Here is a 19,423-nt window from a genome sequence, read left to right as displayed (position 1 = left end):
AGCACTTATTACTTGCAGTGCTACTTGCAGGATCAAGCTCCATCCTGCCTGTAAACACTAAGGGCCCCAATAGAGCTTGTTTAGTGTAAGGCTACTTTCACACCAAGACGTTGCGTTTTAGGGGACGTTATGGTCGCATAACGTGCCCCTAACGCAACGCCTGGTGCTCTTCGATGTGGACGTCAGAGTGAGCCGCGTTGTGCAGCTCACTCTGGTATCCGTGATGCGTACTCTTGGACGCATGCGGCATCACGTGGTCCCGCCAGCTAATTGCCGCACAGAGCGGCCGCTCCAGGAAGTAAACACTGCACACGTCACAAAGTGCAGTTAATATTAATTAGCCATGTGCCTGTCTGCTCTCCCCTCATCCCCAACATTACTGAGCATGTGCAAGCAGTCTAATGCATGCAGTACGTTGGCTTGACGTCTTGCGTTACAATGTAACGCAACGTGGCCACTGTGAACAGCCCATTGATTTTTCATTACTGTGCGGTGGGCTGCGTTACAGGCTGCTATAAAGTGCGCCTGTAACGTCCCACTGTGAAAGCAGCCTCAAGCTGCATACACACTTTGACCACTTAAAGGGACACTTAAGTAAAAAAAAGTGTTTTACTCACCTGCAGCTGTCCGGTGCCCTCGCCGTCTCCCTCCGATTCTCCTGGCCCCGCCGGCAGCCACTTCCTGTTTCGGTGACAGGAGCTGACAGGCTGGGGACGCGAGTGATTCTTCGCGTTCCTGGCCACAATAGCGCCATCTATGCTGCTATAGCATATATCATATACCATATACCAGCATGGAGGGTGCTAATGTGTCTGGGAACGCGAATAATCACTCGCGTCCCCAGCCTGTCAGCTCCTGTCACCGAAACAGGAAGTGGCTGCCGGCGGGGCCAGGAGGATCGGAGGGAGACGGCGAGGGCACCGGAGAGCTGCAGGGGGCTATTGGAAGCCCTAGGTGAGTAAAACTCATTTTTTTTGTTTGACTTTAGTGTCCCTTTAAGGACCACAGTCTTTTCGCCCCTTAAGGACCAGAGCCTTTTTTTCCATTCAGACCACTGCAGCTTTAAAGAGACACTGAAGCGAAAAAAAATTATGGTATTATGATTTGTATGTGTAGTACAGCTAAGAAATAAAACATTAAGATCAGATACATCAGTCTAATTGTTTCCAGTACAGGAAGAGTTTAGAAACTCCAGTTGTTATCTCTATGCAAACAAGCCATTAAGCCCTTTCCTGGAGAGGGCTGTTATCTGACTTTTATTATCTCAACTGTTATTGAACTATTTACTTTTTCTCTGCCAGAGGAGAGGTCATTAGTTCAGACTGCTCTGAAAGAATCATTTTGAATGCTGAGTGTTGTGTAATCTGCACATATTATAGAATGATGCAATGTTAGAAAAAACACTATATACCTGAAAATAAAAATATGAGAATATTTTCTTTGCTGCTAATCTTCTAGTAATTATTCATAGTACACAACCAATTCACTATATCATATTTTTTTTTCCGCTTCAGTGTCTCTTTAACGGTTTATTGCTCAGTCATACAACCTACTATCTAAATGAATTTTACCTCCTTTTCTTGTCACTAATACAGCTTTCTTTTGGTGCAATTTGATTGCTGCTGCGAGTTTTAGTTTTTATTATATTCCTCAAAAAAGACATGAATTTTGTCAAAAAAATGATTTTTTTTTTACTTTTTGTGATAAAATTTGTCAAAGTAAAATTCCTATATACATTTTTGTCCAAATTTATTCTGCTACATGTCTTTGATAAAAAAACAAAACCGTTCAGTGTATATTTATTGGTTTGGATAAAAGTTATAGCGTTACAAACTATGGTGCCAAAAGTGAATTTTCCCATTTTGAAGCATCTCTGACTTTTCTGAGCACCTGTCAGGTTTCATGAGGTGCTACAATTCCAGGATAGTATAAATACCCCCCAAATGACCCCATTTTGGAAAGAAGACATCCCAAAGTATTCACTGAGAGGCATGGTGAGTTCATAGAAGATTTTATTTTTGTCACAAGTTAGCGGAAAATGACACTTTGAGGCAAATAAAAAAAAAATTTCCATTTCTGCTAACTTGTGACAAAAAAAAAAATGAAATCTGCCACGGACTCACCATGCCCCTCTTTGAATACCTTGAAGTGTCTACTTTCCAAAATGGGGTCATTTTTGGGGTGTGTTTACTGTCCTGGCATTTTGAGGGGTGCTAAATTGTAAGCACCCCTGTAAAGCCTAAAGGTGCTCATTGGACTTTGGGCCCCTTAGCGCAGTTAGGCTGCAAAAAAAGTGCCACACGTGGGATTGCCGTACTCAGGAGAAGTAGTATAATGTGTTTTGGGGTGTATTTTTACACATACCCATGCTGGGTGGGAGAAATATCTCTGTAAATGACAATGTTTTGAATATTTATTTATTTATTTATTTTTTTAACACACAATTGTCCATTTACAGAAAGATTTCTCCCACCCAGCATGGGTATGTGTAAAAATACACCCCAAAACACATTATATTACTTCTCCTAAGTACAGCGATACCACGTGTGGCACTTTTTTTGCACCCTAACTGCGCTAAGGGGCCCAAAAGTCCAATGAGTACCTTTAGGATTTCACAGGTCATTATGAGACATTAGGTTTCAAGACTACTCCTCACGGTTTAGGGCCCCCTAAAATTCCAGGGCAGTTTAGGAACCCCAGAGGTGGCCCCATTTTAGAAAGACAACACCACAAGGTATTCTGTTAGGAGTATGGTGAGTTTATAGAAGATTTTTTTTTTTCTTTTGTCACAAGTTAGCAGAAATTGACACTTTGTGAAAAAAAACAATAAAAATTATCTTCCGCTAACTTGTGACAAAAAATAAAATCTTCTATGAACTCGTCATACACCTAACGGAATACCTTGGGGTGTCTTCTTTCTAAAATGGGGTCACTTGTGGGGTTCCTATACTGCCCTGGCATTTAAGGGGCCCTAACCCGTGAGGAGTAGTCTTGAAACCAAATGTCTCAAAATGACCTGTGAAATCCTAAGGCTACTTGCAGACCAAGACGTTGCATTAGGTGCCACGTTAAGGTTGCATAACGTGCACCTAACGCATCGTATGGTGCTGCAAGAGAGGACGGTAGAGTGAGCCGCGTTAGGCGGCTCTATCCCTATAAGGTCTCCCAGAGTGGCGCTGATTGGCCGGCGGGACCACGTGATGCGGAGCGAGACACTCCGCATCACGTGGTCCCGCCGGCCAATCAGCGGCCGCCAGTGCAGTGAATATTAAGTAGCCATGTGCGCGGCTACTGTAGCTGGCTCTCCCCGCCTCCTCTCCGCCCCCCACTGCGCATGTGCAAACAGTCTAACGCGGCTATAGCCGCTCTAACGCCGTAGCATGCTGCACTTTCCCGACAACGTGCAGCGTTACATGTAACGCAACATGGGCTGTGTGAACAGCCCACTTGGGTTACATTGCTGTGCGTTGGGGGAGCGTTACAGGCGCACTAGCGTGCGCCTGTAACATCCCTGTGTGGAAGCAGCCTTAAGGTACTCATTGGACTTTGGGCCCCTTAGCGCAGTTAGGGTGCAAAAAAGTGCCACACATGTGGTACCGCCGTACTAAGGAGAAGTAGTATAATGTTTTTTGTGGTGTATTTTTACATATACCCATGCTGGGTGGGAGAAATATCTCTGTAAATGACAACTTTTTTGATATTATTTTTTTTTATTTTATTTTTTTTTTTACACACAATTGTCCATTTACAGAGATATTTCTCCCACTGAGCATGGTTATGTGTAAAAATACACCCCAAAACACATTATACTACTTCTCCTGAGTACGGCGATACCACATTTTTTGCAGCCTAGGTGCGCTAAGGGGCCCAACGTCCTATTCACAGGTCATCTTGAGGCGTTTGGTTTCTAGACTACTCCTCACGGTTTAGGGCCCCTAAAATGCCAGGGCAGTATAGGAACCCCACAAGTGACCCCATTTTAGAAAGAAGACACCCCAAGGTATTCCGTTTATGACGAGTTCATAGAAGATTTTATTTTTTTGTCAAGTTTGTGAAAAAAAAAAAAAATCAATTTCCGCTAAGTGTCATTTTCCACTAACTTATGACAGAAAATAACTCACCATACTCCTAAGTTAGTGGAAAATGACATTTAGCGGAAATTGATTTTTTTTTTTCACAAACTTTTGACAAAAAAATAAAATCTTCTATGAACTCGTCATAAACGGAATACCTTGCGGTGTCTTCTTTCTAAAATGGGGTCACTTGTGGGGTTCCTATACTGCCCTGTCAACCAAATGCCTCAAAATGACTGTTCAGGGGTATAAGCATCTGCAAATTTTGATGACAGGTGGTCTATGAGGGGGTGAATTTGAAGGAATCGGTCATAAGCAGGGTGGCCTCTTAGATGACAGGTTGTATTGGCACTGAAGTGCAGGAAGCGCAGGATGTTCTCAAATCATGACCTGGACATGGCAGCAGAGAACATGGGCATGTGATTGATGGGTGTCTCAGGGGGTGATTAGAGGGGGGAAATAGATGCAATCAGTGCACTGGGGAGGTGATCAGAAGGGGTCTGAGGGGGATCTGAGGGTTTGGCCGAGTGATCAGGAGCCCACACGGGGAAAATTAGGGCCTGATCTGATGGGTAGGTGTGACAGGAGGTGATTGATGGGTGTATCAAGGTGTGATTAGAGGGGGAAATAGATGCAAGCAATGCACTGGCGAGGTGATCAGGGCTGGGGTCTGAGGGTGTGGGCGGGTGATTGGGTGCCCAAGGGGCAGATTAGGGTCTGATCTGATGGGTAGCAGTGACAGGTGGTGATGGGGTGATTGATGGGTGATTAGATGGCAGAACAGATGTAAACAATGCACTTTGGAGGTGATCTGAGGGTGGGTCTGCGGGCGATCTGATGGTGTGAGTGGGTGATCTGATGCCCGTAAGAGGCAGGTTAGGGTCTGATCTGATAGGTGGCAGTGACAGGTGGTGACGGGGTGATTGATGGGTGATTACAGGGGAGAATAGATGTATACAGTACACAGGGGGGGGGGGTCTGAGGGCGTTCTGAGGGTGTGGGCGGGTGATTGGGTGCCCTAGGGGCAGATAGGGGTCTGATCTGATGGGTAGCAGTGACAGGGGGTGATTGATGGGTGATCAGTGGGTGATTAGATGGCAGAACAGATGTAAACAATGCACTTTGGAGGTGATGTGAGGGTGGGTCTGCGGGCGATCTGATGGTGTAAGTGGGTGATCGGATGCCCGTAAGAGGCAGGTTAGGGTCTGATCTGATAGGTGGCAGTGACAGGTGGTGATTGACGGGTGATTGACAGGTGATTACAGTGCACGATAGATGTATACAGTACACGGGGGGGGGGGTGTCTGGGGAGGATCTGAGAGTGTGTGGGGGGGGGGGGTGATCAGGAGCCCCCAAGGGGCAGTTTAGGACCGAATCATAAAAATAGCGTTGACAGATAGTGACAGGGAGTGATAGATGGGGGATTAGGGGGGGATTGGGTGCAAACAGGGGTCTGAGGGGTGGACAGGGGGGGGGGGTCTGAGGGGTGCTGTGGGCGATCAGAGGGAAGGGGGGGCAGATAAGTGTGCTTGGGTGCTTACCTTGGTGGCTGCAGCCTGCCCTGGTGGTCCCTCGATCACTGGGATCACCAGGGCAGGAGGCAGCCTGTATAATACGCTTTGTATACATTACAAAGCGTATTATACACTTTGTATGCGGCGATCGGGCAGCTAGTAACCCGCTGGCACTTCCGAACGGCCGGTGGGTTACTGCGCAATGGGGGGCAGAGCCTGTCGCCGGCGGCTGATCGCATGACGCGATCGCCGCATAACCACGCCCGCCGCTGCCGATGGTCGTTTGGGCCCAGCCCTTGCCGCCGCCCATCGGCTGTGGGCGGTCGGCAAGTGGTTAAATAACTGTCTCCTGTAAATATGGTGACCCCTGGGCAACAGTTTTGTGAATTATCTCTTACAGGTGTGTTCTTCAGCTGCAACCAAGCACATCTTCCTGTACCATTTCTAATGTCTTCATTTATTCCTGAAGCCAAACTTAAATCACCCTTGCCTAGGGCCTAACCTCAACCCCATCTTTACTGGTATACAGGTATACAACCATATGAAAAACCTGAACTAATAAGGGCTTACCACACTATGGGCTTCCATAGTCATGGTCTAATATCCCACCATATTTTTCTTATTATTCTTATTCTTTTTTTTTTTTTTATATTTTTTTACAGTAGTAAGAAAGTATGTGAACCCTTTGGAATAACAGGGATTTCTGCACAAATTGGTCATAAAATGTGATCTGATCTTCATCTAAGTCACAACATGAGACAATTACATAGTTACATAGATGCATAGTTATTTGGGTTGAAAAAAGACATACGTCCATCGAGTTCAACAGTCTGCTTAAACTAATACCACACAAATTATTAAATGTCTTCATGTTTTTATTCAACACACCATGTAAACATTCACAGTGTAGGTGGAAAAGATATGCGAAACCCTAGATCTCCAAGAGCTGTTTGCCAGCTGGAGTCCAATAAATGATATGAGATTGGAGGTGTTGGTTACAGCTGCCCTGCCCCTATGACACTAGTGTTGTGTGTATGCTGAGCTTACTAAATAGGGAAAAATTGTGGGAAAAATTAAATAAAGGTTACCTTTTTATGGGGAAATGTAATGTGGTTTATTCTTGACAGGAGGAAACTCCTCCAGGAGCCTTAACCACTTGACCACTGAGGGTTTTTTCACCTTTAGGACCAGAGCAAATTTCACCTGTCAGTGCTCTGCCCTTTCTTTTGCCCATAACTTAATCACTACTAATCACAACAAAATGATCTATATCTTGTTTTTTCGCCACCAATTAGGCTTTCTTTGGGCGGTACATTATGCTAAGAATTATTTTATATTTTATTATAAATGCATTTTGATTGGAATAATAAGGAAAAAAATAGATAAAATTCATTATTTCTCAGTTTTTGGCCATTAGTTTTAAAATAAAACGTTCTATGGATAAAACCCACATATTTTATTTGCCCATTTGTCTCGTTTATTGCAATCTTTAAAATATTTCCCTAGTACAATGTATGTAATAATATTTTATTTGGTAATAAAGGGGCATTTTTTCAGTTTTGCGTCCATCACTAATTAGAAGGCCATAAATAAAAAAATAACAGTAATATACCCTCCTGACATACATATTAAAAAAAGTTCAGTCCCTAAGGTAACTATTTATGTATTTTTTTTGTATGTCTTTTTTTATGCAAATAAAAACATTTGGGTACTATGGGAGCGTGTGGGAGGGAAAAAGTTAATTTTAGATGTAAGTGTTGGTATTTTCATTAAATAAAATGTATTTAGGTGTAATTTTACTATTTGGCCACAATATGTCCTCACGCATTATTTCCGATTGGCATACGTGAATAGGAAGTAATGTTTTGCACTGTAATAACAGAAGATGCAGTGACGCAGACATCTCATAGATGCCAGCGTTCATTAACACCGGGACTTAGAATTATAAATGGGAACCGTGTTCCCATTTATTCATCTCATTGCTAACGGGTGGCCAGCGGCTGGAGATGAATAGTCACAGACCTGGGACTTCAAGTGAAGTTTTCCCAGGCCGTGATTATACTGCACTTGGTGCAGAAAGTGGTTAAAGGACACCTGACCTGAGAAGGATACTGAAGCTGCCATTTATAACTGCTTTTAAACAATACCAGTTGCCTAACTTCTTGCTGATCTTTCATACATCAGTATGTCTGAATCACAAACCTGGAACAAGCATTTGTTTAATCCAGTAAAACTTATGTCAGAAACATCTGAGCTTCCTGCTCGTTCAGGATCTATAGCTAAAAGTATTAGAGGCAGAGTATCAGCAGGGCAATTTAGACCTTGGCTATCTAATGCTACGTATTCACTCTGTTTGAACTTGGCCATAACAGACAATAAAAACTGCTTGGCCGCGAATCTTCAGGGAATCCAGCGTGTGTACAGTGGCTGCCCGATGATAGACTTGTCTGTCTACACCCCACCCCCATGGCACAAATGTGCTGCTGGCCTGGGGGCTATTAAAGCACCTGTTCAGCATTGGTTATGCGCTGTCACCCAAGGGATTGAGTCCCGATCTCTGATGGATTACAGCAATCCCTTGGTGTGTATGAGGTTTAATAGCCCTGGGGCCTTATGCAAAAAGAGGTGATAAGAAGCTAAAAACATGCAAACTTCTTACCACTGCACTGCTGCCTTGCTCCCGAGGTACGTGGGCACCCGATGTCTGCCTCAAGAGGCGGCAGGCACCCAACCACTTGCCAGCAGAGCCTGGTATACTTTCGGTATCGTTGGTCCCTGTCTCTGTGCACCTGCCGCCACTGGTCGTGTCTTCTTTGTCTAACAATGGAGCCCCGGCAAAAGCATCCTTGAAGCTCCAAGTAGGGCTCCCCATATATCCACTAAGTAGACCAGTGAGACTCATCCTGATGAAATTATTGGGGTGTGTGTGTGTGTGTGTGTGTGTGTGTCTCCCCTGAAATTAAAGAAAAGCTGAAGTTAGAGGCGTATGGTGGTGTTTCCTTTTTTAATCAATATCAGTTACTTGGTAGTTCTGCTGATTTTTTTTTTTTTTTATCTGCAGTAGTGTCTAATTTGCACACATGAAATAAGCATGTGGCTAATCAGTGCATCTGGTCTGCATAGTTGTTCAGGGTCTATAAATAAAAGTATTACAGGCAGATGATCAGCAGTACAGCCAGGCAGTTTGCATTGTTTAAAAGAAAATATATCAGCCTCCACATCCCTCTCACTTCAGGTGTGCTTTAACCTACTAGGGAGGGATATCCAGAAAGAGTCAAAAGCTCATCAGTAATCGAAAGCTCAATACAAGAAACAGACCTGGAGGATTTGAAAGGCCAGATCCCAGACTCTGACATTCTAGAATTTCTGCAAGATGGAGTATGTAAGATGTTGGATGTTAGTACCTCTGTATGTTTAGAAAGTGGCTTTATCTGTAAAGATTGACTTTTAACATTTGATTTGCATAAGATATTATACCCTATTTTTCTGATCTGTTATAACATAACACACTTTATGTTGGAGGATTTTTTGCTGTAGGCTATTGTCGGCAAATACAGTAGTTACACGTCAGTTTTCTGCTTTCAGTTACATGAACTTTGATCATAAACCAGACTTTCTATAGTGAATCAGTAATTTAGGTGTGTTAGGATTAGTCAGTGTGTTTTCCTGACATCCAGTAGGGAGCAGCCAGTTTTAAAGCGATCTACATGATTGTAAATCATTTTTGCTTTACAAGCTTTTATCAAACACCTTTGAAAAAAAATGTACTTATCTTTAGTTTTTTTGTGTATCTCTTACAGGTACATAACCAATTCCCTCAACTGTTCAGTAGTGGAAAAAGGAAGTGTTTATATGGTAAACATTTTTCACAAATATATCCACAGGGGCCATTTACCAGTACATATTGTTTAACCTCCCTGATGGTGTGTGTGTGTGTGTGTGTGTGTGTATGTATGTATGTATATATATATATATATATATATATATATATATATATATATATATATATATATATATATAATACTTCTCCACAATAAATGCATATGTTTGTGTCTACCATCAAGGAAATATGGGTAGTAATGACACTAATTGCTCCCAAGAGAATTACAGGATTTGGCATCCGAAGCCCAGCACTAGAGTCTATTTGTGTGTCCAGTGGCTTGGGCACCATTTTCCCGTAGCGTTGCTCTGAATGCAAGCATGGGAGTTTTACAGCCAGACTTGCTGCAATGAAGACCAATCGGAGACCAATGCTGAAGGCCGAGAGTAGAGTCATCTGCCAGGGGAGTAAATTGTTCTTTTTTTCAGGTGCACCACTAGCACCAAGGCTATTAGAGGGCACTATCTTGGGGAAGACATAGAAGGGGAACCCTGCCTTATCTTTTATGGGGAAACCCTGCCTAGTGTATTTTTTTTTTTTTAAGGGGGAAAATGTTGCCAATTATGTTTATTTTGGCGAACCACCGCTGCGTTATGTGTATTGTCTGTGAAAACTGCGTGTTATGTGTATTTTTTGAGAAATGCTGCCACATTATGTGTATTTTATGAGAAAAGCTGCGCATTATGTGTATTTTAGGGAAAATGCTGTTGCATTATTTGTCTTGCTGTCTGAGGGACTCTGCCTGCAGTTCCTGGGCCTGTATTGTTTGGTGGCAAAGAGGTCTGGCTGCTGCCTTTTTTTTGTTTGTGGTGGAGGATTTATCACAACCAAAGGTAACCGATTGGTTAAAGCGGACCCAAACCAAACATTTTTTTTAATTAAAAATATTTAGTTGCACCACTCTGACACATACAAAGATAAATAGCTAGGGTTATACTGGGGGCAGCCAATAGCAATTCCTCCATTGCCGGACACCATCTACTCCACCAGTTTGCCGGAAAAATCCCAGCAATTTGAAAGGAAGTGAGGGGTGCCTCCAATAAATGTAAAATATTTTATATTTGTCATCGTGCAGCTGAAAAACGGCTGCTATTTATTATTATAATTTAGAAAATAGATTTCATTTCTGAAATCTTGTATTTTTAATTTGGGTCCACTTTAATCAGGTTTTGATTAAAAAAAAGTCTCAATATGTTGTGCCACTCAGCTATATATTTTTCTTCCATGCATAAATAAGCGCAATACAGTGTTCAAGTAGGTTAGTACATGGAATGGAATCAGAAGATTATAGAATTTTTTTTTTTTTTTATATCGGGTGCATTGGAGAGCAACTAAATTGATCAGAGGAGTAGAAGGTCTCACTTGCCAGGAACGATCAGATAATGTCATACTTGCGCTTCCTCGACCTGGCACTGGCATCCTTCCTTCCCGCATGCACGTAAATGTCCGAAGGATAAAGACTGCTGCTGGAGGTGTAAGTTTCGCATTCGTAATTTTGGTGGGTGTAATTTTACGCCAAAGAGTGACAAGGAAGAGTATGAAAGGCCAGTCTCTCCATGCATCGTTCTGACAGCTACTGAACGATTCTGACAGAATCGTTCATTCTGACAACTAGTGTTGGTTCCTGCTGTGCCCAAACCTTGCCTCTACTGATACTTCTGCTGTGACCTGGCCTGCCTGATTACTCTTGATCTCTCTCTTCTGGTTTGACTCCCGCCTGTGATCCTGACTACACTGACTGCCAGCTGCCTCAATCCCCTGCCTGGATACCAACTGTTCTCGCTTGCCGCCTGCTTCTACCCTCTGCCTAGATACCGACTACTTTTGCCCGCCACCTGCCTCCACCCTCTGACTCAGGAGCAGACCGGCCTGGGGAGATTAGGGGAGACCCAGGGCTGCCGCTTCCTCACACTAACAGGGCCAGTGTGGCACTAATCACTGCAACTGGCCAGCCCAGCCGACGATCATTTACAGCATCTGGGCCTCTCAATTCACTGCTAAGCCCCACCCCCAGCAATGAGCAGTTGTACTCTGGCTGTTTGGTAGGGCATTGGGTAAGAGCTCCTCTCTGATCCTCCCTCCTGTAGACTGGTCCAGTCTGGTTTCTGTAGCGTCCAAGCTCCATCTCCTTCCCTGGATCTATCTGATTGGGGGGCCAGTGGTGCTGTACACAGAGGGCAGTGCTGGGAGTGGAGGCATTGCATGGAGATCCTGGCTGCACCTGACCAAGGAAAGGAGGAAGGTAGGCAACAGGATGGTAGTAGGAAGGAGAAGTTATTACTGTGTGTGTGTGTGTCTGTCTGTCTGTCTGGTCTGTGAGTGTGTTAGTTTGTGTGCGATAATCTGTGTGTGAGTGTTAAGGGGCCCATACACCTAATGATTTTCCCGCCGAAATACGGCCGTTTCGATCACAGTGATCGAAACGGCCGTGAAATCGCCGCGCATACTGCTGACAGAACGATGGATTTCCATCCAAAATCCATCTTTCCCGTCGATCCATCCATGGGGAAGATTTTTCTCGGTCGCCGGCGGGTCGGGAGTGCGTTCGAATGCCCGACAACCGGCACAATACAGCAGCTATACATTACCTGCTCCGCCGGCGCGAGTCCCCTGGTCCACCGATGTCTTCTCCGCCTGGTCCCGGCATCTTCTCCGCATCAGCTTCCGCATCCGGCATAACTTCCTGTGTCACTGCAGTGACAGCGGAAGTACAAATAGAGAGCGCTCTATTTGAACTTCCGCTGTCCCTGGAGTGGCAGAAAGTTATACGCGGATGCCAGCCGGGAGCCGATGCGGAGAAGATGCCGGGACCAGGCGGAGAAGACAGCGGTGGACCAGGGGACTCGCGCCGATGGAGCAGGTAATGTATGCAGGGGGGGGGGGGGGGGTGGCAGCAGCGGCAGCTCCACAGATTGTGAATCGATTTCAGCCTGAAACCGATCACAATCTGTTTGCAGTAAAGGTGGCCATACGATCCCTCTCTGATCAGATTCGATCAGAGAGGGATCTATCTTTTGGTCGAATCTGATGGCAAATCGACCAGTGTATGGCCACCTTTAGTCTGTGGATAGTCATTGTGTAAGTGTGATGGTCTGTGTGTAAGTGTGATGGCATTCCCAATCACCATGCTATAATTCTCATTCAAGTCCATGGAAATGCATTTTTAAAAATACAGCACAGACACTGCTAAAAAAGGTTTTCCAGTGTGCCTCAGCCCTACAAGGGATAGGCATAAATGTAAATAGGGTGCCATAAGAATTTGATCCCTAACCCCCCCTTTCCGGTGATGCCTAACCTTAAGACCCCACCGTCCATGCCTAACTTAAAGACCCCTGCCAATGCACACTGTGATCTGCTAGGTTAATATGGGCACTGCTAAAATCACATACGTTAATGGCCACAATTAGTGGCTATTACAGGCATTTTGCTGTAGCCACAGTTTGTATAGTGCCCAAATTACCTGTAGCATCCACTAATTGCAGCTATTAAAGAGAATCTGTACTGTCCGATTTGCACAAAAAAAACCATACCAATCGAGTCACTGTGATCTCCTGGATCCCTCTTTGCCATTTCCGCCGCTCCCCGCCGTGATCCTGGCTTTTAATCGCCAGTTTTAGGCGGTGTTTACAAACAAAAAACATGGCCGCTAACCAGGAAGTGATGTTTGTGTATATACATCATGTTAAAGTATACTACAAGTTTTTATTGCATAGTGAACTCCAGTCAGGGATTCTCAGTTTCTCAGCATGGGAAGCTCCCTTCCCCCTCAGACAAGCTGAAATTGAGAGCAGAGAGCTGTCTGTGACTTATACACAAAGCACACACACAGAGCCTGCAGGGGGCATGCATAACTTCTCTCTATCACAGCAGAGACTGTGCATTCCTCAATGGCTCGAAAAGGCTTGACAAAGAAAAGATTAGATATATTACAGAGACAGTGCAACTAGAAAAGGCTGCAGTAAGCAAGACCACATCAGAATAGTTATAGGAACTTATAGGATAGAAGAAATAAGGCAGAACATTTTGTTACAGAGTCTCTTTAACATAGGAGCCTTCGGCAGCACCCGTATTACTGCCGCACTTTTGGTGCTCAATTTAACTCTTCGGGGAGGTATTACTAGTGGAAGCTGCAGAGGATTGCGGGGGAGGGGGGGTACATTTACTATAGTAGCCGATTAGTATTAATGTTGGTAATCTTATATTACCAAGATTATACTTCAAATAATGTAAAACTTGCGCCATACTCTTCTCCTATTCCTTTCTCTCACACTAATGCTGCTACTGCGGCTACACTGCTAACCCTCCTACTGCCGCTATGACTAGCTTTACATTATATGCTTTTGCACACAAGATATGGTTTGCGGAAGGGACTGCTGTGAAAGGGCCTCTAGGTTTTTTGGGTTTTTTTTTCCCACCCCCAGCCTAAAGGTCCCAGTCCTCCCCTGCTCTGTCTGGATACTGATTACTCCTGTCTGCTGCCTGCCCTAATCTATTGATCATGCTTGGACTTCAACACTGAGGTGTACCGTTCTCCTGACCACTGGCTGGAGCTATCCCAGGGGTTACCTGGTGGGCACTAGGTAGGCTGCAAAGACCACCGCTCATTGCTTATCACTCTGGTGAAGACCAGTTGGATGGTGGCGTTTCCAATCTTTGAAGTGATCTTTTGACTTTGTCCCACACATGCTTAGTATAGAATTGAGGTCAGGAGACTAAGCTGGCCATGGAAGCAGGTTAAACTCTGTTCCTCAAACCAAACTGAGACTGATCAAGCATGGTGGCAAGGCCCACAACAGGAGTCTTTTCCTATTTTTCTGTGATGCCAAAGGCAGTCTTGGTAGTCTCCTGCTGCTAAAGCCCATCCTTTGCAAAGTCCGTCTTGTGCGTTGCGATATGCTTTGTGATGTACCTGCATTGAATTCAGCTGTAATTTGCCGCTTTGTTGCCTTTCTTTTGCTGCAGACTATGCTTGCTACTCGCCTCTCATTCATCAGCCTGTTTTTGACCAGGATAGTCCTTATCGCTTGAAGTTTGTTTTTGTTTTTTTTTACTCAACTGCCATGCTCTAAACACCAGAACTACTGTTGGGCGAGTAAATCCTAAAAGAGTCGTTGTTTCAGAAATGCTTTACATTATATGCTTTTGCACACAAGATATGGTTCACGGAAGGGACTGCTGTGAAAGGGGCTCTAGGTTGTTGTGTTTTTTTTTTTCCCAGCCCAAAGGTCCCAGTCCTCCCCTGCTCTGTCTGGATACTGATTACTCCTGTCTGTTACACTGCTAACCCTCTGAAGCAGAGCAGTATTCCAACATGCTAATGACTACAAACACCACCTCCAAGATGACCTCTTGCAGAAGAAGCTGAGGGTAAGGTCGCATTCACAGTGCCACGTTGTGGAGCTGCGTTATAAAGTGTTATAGCGCAGCTTACCGCACTGCAATGTTAATACTATGGGCCGTTCACAGTGCGACGTTAAAGTCGCGTTGAAAATGTTGCGTTGAGGTAACTTACTGCTTGCAGTGCGTTACCTCTTAACGAAGACCCGTTGCAACTTTAACGTCGCATTCCAATGCACTGTCCCATTGTGAATGCGACCTAAAGGTGCGAGACTGGCCAAGCATGTCTCAAGACCTAAACCGTACTAAGCATCTGTGGGGCATCCTGAAATTGAAGGTAGATGAGCATAAGGTTTGTAACATCCACCAGGATTCCAGTGGCAACCTGTGAAGCTCTAGTGACCTTCATGTCTAAGAGTGTTAAAGTGAATCCGAGGTGAAATAAACTGATGAGAGAAACAATTGTATTTATTTTCCTACTCCTAAAAATGACTTTTTAAATTTCACAGGGTTTTCTTTTATATTTTAACATTTACAAAGTAGGTTGAATGCTTTACGGTCTCTAATGCATGGCAGCCTATTAAGTGTCCCAGAGTTAGAAAAAGGTCAATAGTTCATGTATGTCACCTCTCCCTGCCCTCAGAAGTTGTATTCTACTAGAAAAACTTTTATGGTTGTAATTGTGCTTATCATTGATGTTTATTATATTCCTGACAAGCAACCGACAAGACAGAAGCTGTTACTTCCATGCCTAGAAATTAACTATTTCAAGCAACAAAATAAACCAAGTAAAACACGCTGGTTATTAATGTTTTGTACGGTACATACACATTAATCATCATGTCACAGATTGCCTCAGATACATTTTTTTAAGGCAGTGAGTGCTAGAAAATAATGGTGGGCACACAAATTGATACCTTTGGCACAATTTTGACATTCTTCACACGGGCGTACTCGCTTTTGTTTCCAGCGATTAAGACATTAATGGCCGTGTGTTGAGTTATTCTATTGGGACAGATAATTTACACCGTTATGCAAGCTGTGCATGGACTACTATACATTGTATCAAAGTGTCATATCTTCAGTGTTGGCGCGTAAAAGATATAAGATTTACAAAAATGTGAGGCGTGTACTCGTTGTTGCGTGTGTGTGTATGTGAAGAAAGAAATACCAGTGTGTATGTAAATTTATATAATATATTACATGCACTTATGCTCATCCTTTTGTTGTTGTTGTTTTGTAATACGGAGAAACATTGTGTACACTTAACGTGGTAGAGTTATTGCTTGCATAATGTTTTATTTAATGGCAGATGAATGTGAATGTCCCCTTCCATTAATGATTTTACACCTGATGGCATTTATTAGCAGTCTGAATTTGCTGACTTCTGAATTCCATTCAAGTTTTTTGGCAGTGCAAACGTAAATGGCGTTTTGTTTTATTATGAAAGTCTTTCATGCTAAATCTGAGGCTTACTTGAACAGCTGTATTATTTTAACTGCATTTTGCAAGAGCAGAAATGTGATATTTAATTATTTTCTTAAAAAGAAAAAAAATAAATGCTGATCTCAAGTGCAGCTTATTTAAGGACTTTTCACTACATTAAAACTTTTTCCTCCAAAAAACAAAATGGCGTTTTTAAGGGTACGCTCTATATAAGCTTGTACAAGGGATATACCATAGTTTACTGCTTAAATTCCACTAACAGCAATTGCACTATTAACTGTAACCTGACAAATGTGTCCACGTAAACACGTAATGTATTTTTCGAACTATAAGACGCTCCCGACAACAAAACACTTCTTGGTTTAGAGCAGTGTTCCCCAACCCTGTCCTCAAGGCTTACTAACAGTGCATGTTTTGTAGAAATCCAGAGAGGTAAATAATCAGTTCTGCTGAGACACCTGTGCATGTTTGTGGTTTTCTGCAAAACATGTACTGTTGGTGGGCCTTGAGGACAGGGTTGGGGAACTCTGGTTTAGAGGACGAAAGCCAGGTAAAAAAACAAAAATACTAAGGGCTCTTTTCCACTATGAAAAGCGATCGCGATTCCGATCGCAATCGCGTTTCAATTTCCACATTGCGATTGCGATTGAGCTACTATACTCATTATAGTACAGCTCAATCGCATACAAAACGCGGCAGGATGACTATTGCGCTTTGACCAAAATCGCATCGCAATCGGATCGCACTAATGGAAATTGCTGCTGCAGTTTCCATTAGTTTAATGTACCTTGCGATTTGCGATCAGAATCAAATCACAAATCGCAGGCTAGTGGAAAAAGGCCCTTAACCTTGTGCATCTATGGTGCAGAGGCATCTTGTTGAGATTCCCCATCAGATGGAAATCTCCCATCTCTTGATCATTCCTATCATGTGATTTGTTAACTTCAGCTGACCCTGCTTTCACCTTGGTGTCAGCAGCCTGTATCTTTAAAATAACTGGTCATATATTGAGATTTTAATCTAAATGCAGGATTCTGGTGTGTGTTGGCTGTGGAGGAGAGCCGAAGCAGATGTCGCATTGTTGAGCTGCTTGAAGTCTGCCAGTGGGGAGCTGCGGTTTACAGGAAGCAGTGTGGTGCGGGGCTTTTGCTCTATTTAAGCAGCCTGCGCCCTCTCACTTCACACTACGTGACATTACGGTGCACATGCGCCGGGGTCACGAAGAGGAAGCGCCAGCAACACTACAGCTGGACAGAGGATTTGAATGTAAGGGGGTTCCACTGCATTTCTGCGGTGATGACTGGAGAGACTGTGGCGCCGGTCCGGACCAGAAGATGCACTGACTTTTTTTTTATCCCACTTTTGGGGGGGGGGGGGGGAATGCGTCTTATGGTCCAAAAAATTCAGTGGTTACATATTTAGTTTAGTTAAAAAGACATCCGTCCATCAAGCTCATCCAGAAAATGTGGTATAGCATTCTCCGGCACACTTACATATCCTACACCGATTATTTCCTGCAGATTAAATTTCTCATATTGGATGGAATTGGATTACTTTTGATGTTCAATTGGATCCATTTTAAATGAAAATCAATTGAAAGTATAGATTGGACAGGATGGAAAATGTACCTCTATTTGGGGGCAGTAGTGATAGACGATCCATGGGCCATGGCGTTGCAATGCATCAAACAATGCAACGCTGCAGTTTGAGCGAAAAAAATACAATTATTTTAAAAAGTGTTGAGCAGTGTTGCATTGAATCCATTCCTTTCTGGAAGGGATCATTTTGGAACATTGGGTTGAAATCTATAAGTGTATGGCCAGCTTCACAAGCCTTTGGCCAATTACCCTTTATAAAGACCAGATGGCCATGAGATAAAATCCTTGGATCAACACAGCCAGAAATTACCTAGTAATTATAGCCATGGATGTCTGTCAATACAAGGAAGGCATCCAAACCCTCTTTAAATGCAGATTGAGAATTTACCATAACTACTTCATGCTGTAAGATATTCCACTTTTTAACCCATTACTGTAAAGAACCAAGGGGTTGATTCATCAACAACCATACGCTGGAGCAACGCAGGTTATTTCTCCTTTCTCGCGCTAATACACTAGCGTGTCTTAAAGTGAACCAAAAAAATTGAGATTAAATCACCTGGGGCTTCCCTCAGCCTCCTGGAGACGATCAGTGCCCTCGCAGCCCCGCTCAGATGCTTCTGCACCCGCCGGCGAACACTTCCGGTTTGGCCGTCACCGGCCGACAGGCATGGGAACGCGAGTGATTGTTCGCGTTCCCAGCCTGTATATCGCCCCCTATGCTGCTATTGCGGCCAGGAGGTCGCAATAGCAGCATAGGGGGCGCTATACAGGCTGGGAACGCGAACAATCACTCGTGTTCCCATGCCTGTCGGCTGGTGACGGCGAAACCGGAAGTCGTCGCCGGCGTGTGCAGAAGCATCTAAGCGGGGCTGCGAGGGCACCGATCGTCTGCAGTGGGCTGAGGGAAGCCCCAGGTGAGTTAATCTCATTTTTTTTGGTTCACTTTAGGTTCACTTTAATGACACCCACTTGCATGCTATGCGCGCTAGTGGCAGCGTAGCGTGCGTAACTAAACAACGGCCACTGCTTCCAAAAGCCGGGCTGTAGTGATGTATCACTGCAAACCGATGGAAATTGCAAATTGATGCAATTTTCTGGAGACCTTTCTGGGGTGCCAACAATTTCGGCCATGACTGTAGCTATAGGATTTGTATTAGGCTGAATCTGGTTTAACAATTGCATTTTGGCTCTAAAACATTAAATACAAAAATGGACAACTGTAAATGACTGGTAAAACGTCACTGGAAGGCTTAGCTACAGCTAATTGATAATCTTGCTGGTAGCAGGAAACATTGTCAAATTGTCTTATAACCAAGTTATTACTGAGCAAATAAAGTAGAGTAAGTTGTCTTCTCCCCCCACCACCCACCTTTCCCTGGATACAGCAGAAGCTTTTGTGCTTCACTTACTCTGCTCAGTATAGCTGGAATATGGAATTCAGTTCTGGGCACCACATTACAAAAAAGATATTGCAGTTTTAGAGCAGGTGCAGAGACGAGCTACAAAATTGATACGTGGGATGGAAGGTCTCGCTTACCAGGAAAGGTTAGATAAACTGGGTTTATTTAGTCT

General features: G+C 43.9%; 1 protein-coding gene across 5 annotated transcripts in view; it reads left to right on the top strand.

Moving 5' to 3' along the window:
* The window catches only part of SLC12A7 (solute carrier family 12 member 7), a 715,067-nt gene that overhangs the window by 157,258 nt on the left and 538,386 nt on the right, over positions 1 to 19,423 (top strand). The window contains exon 1 of one of the 5 annotated variants that reach the window (XM_068236474.1): positions 11,632 to 11,709. The exons of the other annotated variants lie outside the window; for them this stretch is intronic. Within the exon in view, the coding sequence (XP_068092575.1) occupies positions 11,670 to 11,709 (40 nt within the window). The 5' untranslated portion in view covers positions 11,632 to 11,669. Of the gene's footprint in view, positions 1 to 11,631; positions 11,710 to 19,423 lie in introns of those variants that run through there. 5 annotated transcript variants of the gene reach the window in all.

Source organism: Hyperolius riggenbachi, chromosome 5 (assembly GCF_040937935.1).
Source record: "Hyperolius riggenbachi isolate aHypRig1 chromosome 5, aHypRig1.pri, whole genome shotgun sequence".
Classification (NCBI taxonomy): Eukaryota; Metazoa; Chordata; class Amphibia; order Anura; family Hyperoliidae; genus Hyperolius; species Hyperolius riggenbachi.
The sequence above is the reverse complement of the archived record's forward strand: the minus strand, read 5'-3'. Positions and strand labels throughout refer to the sequence as shown.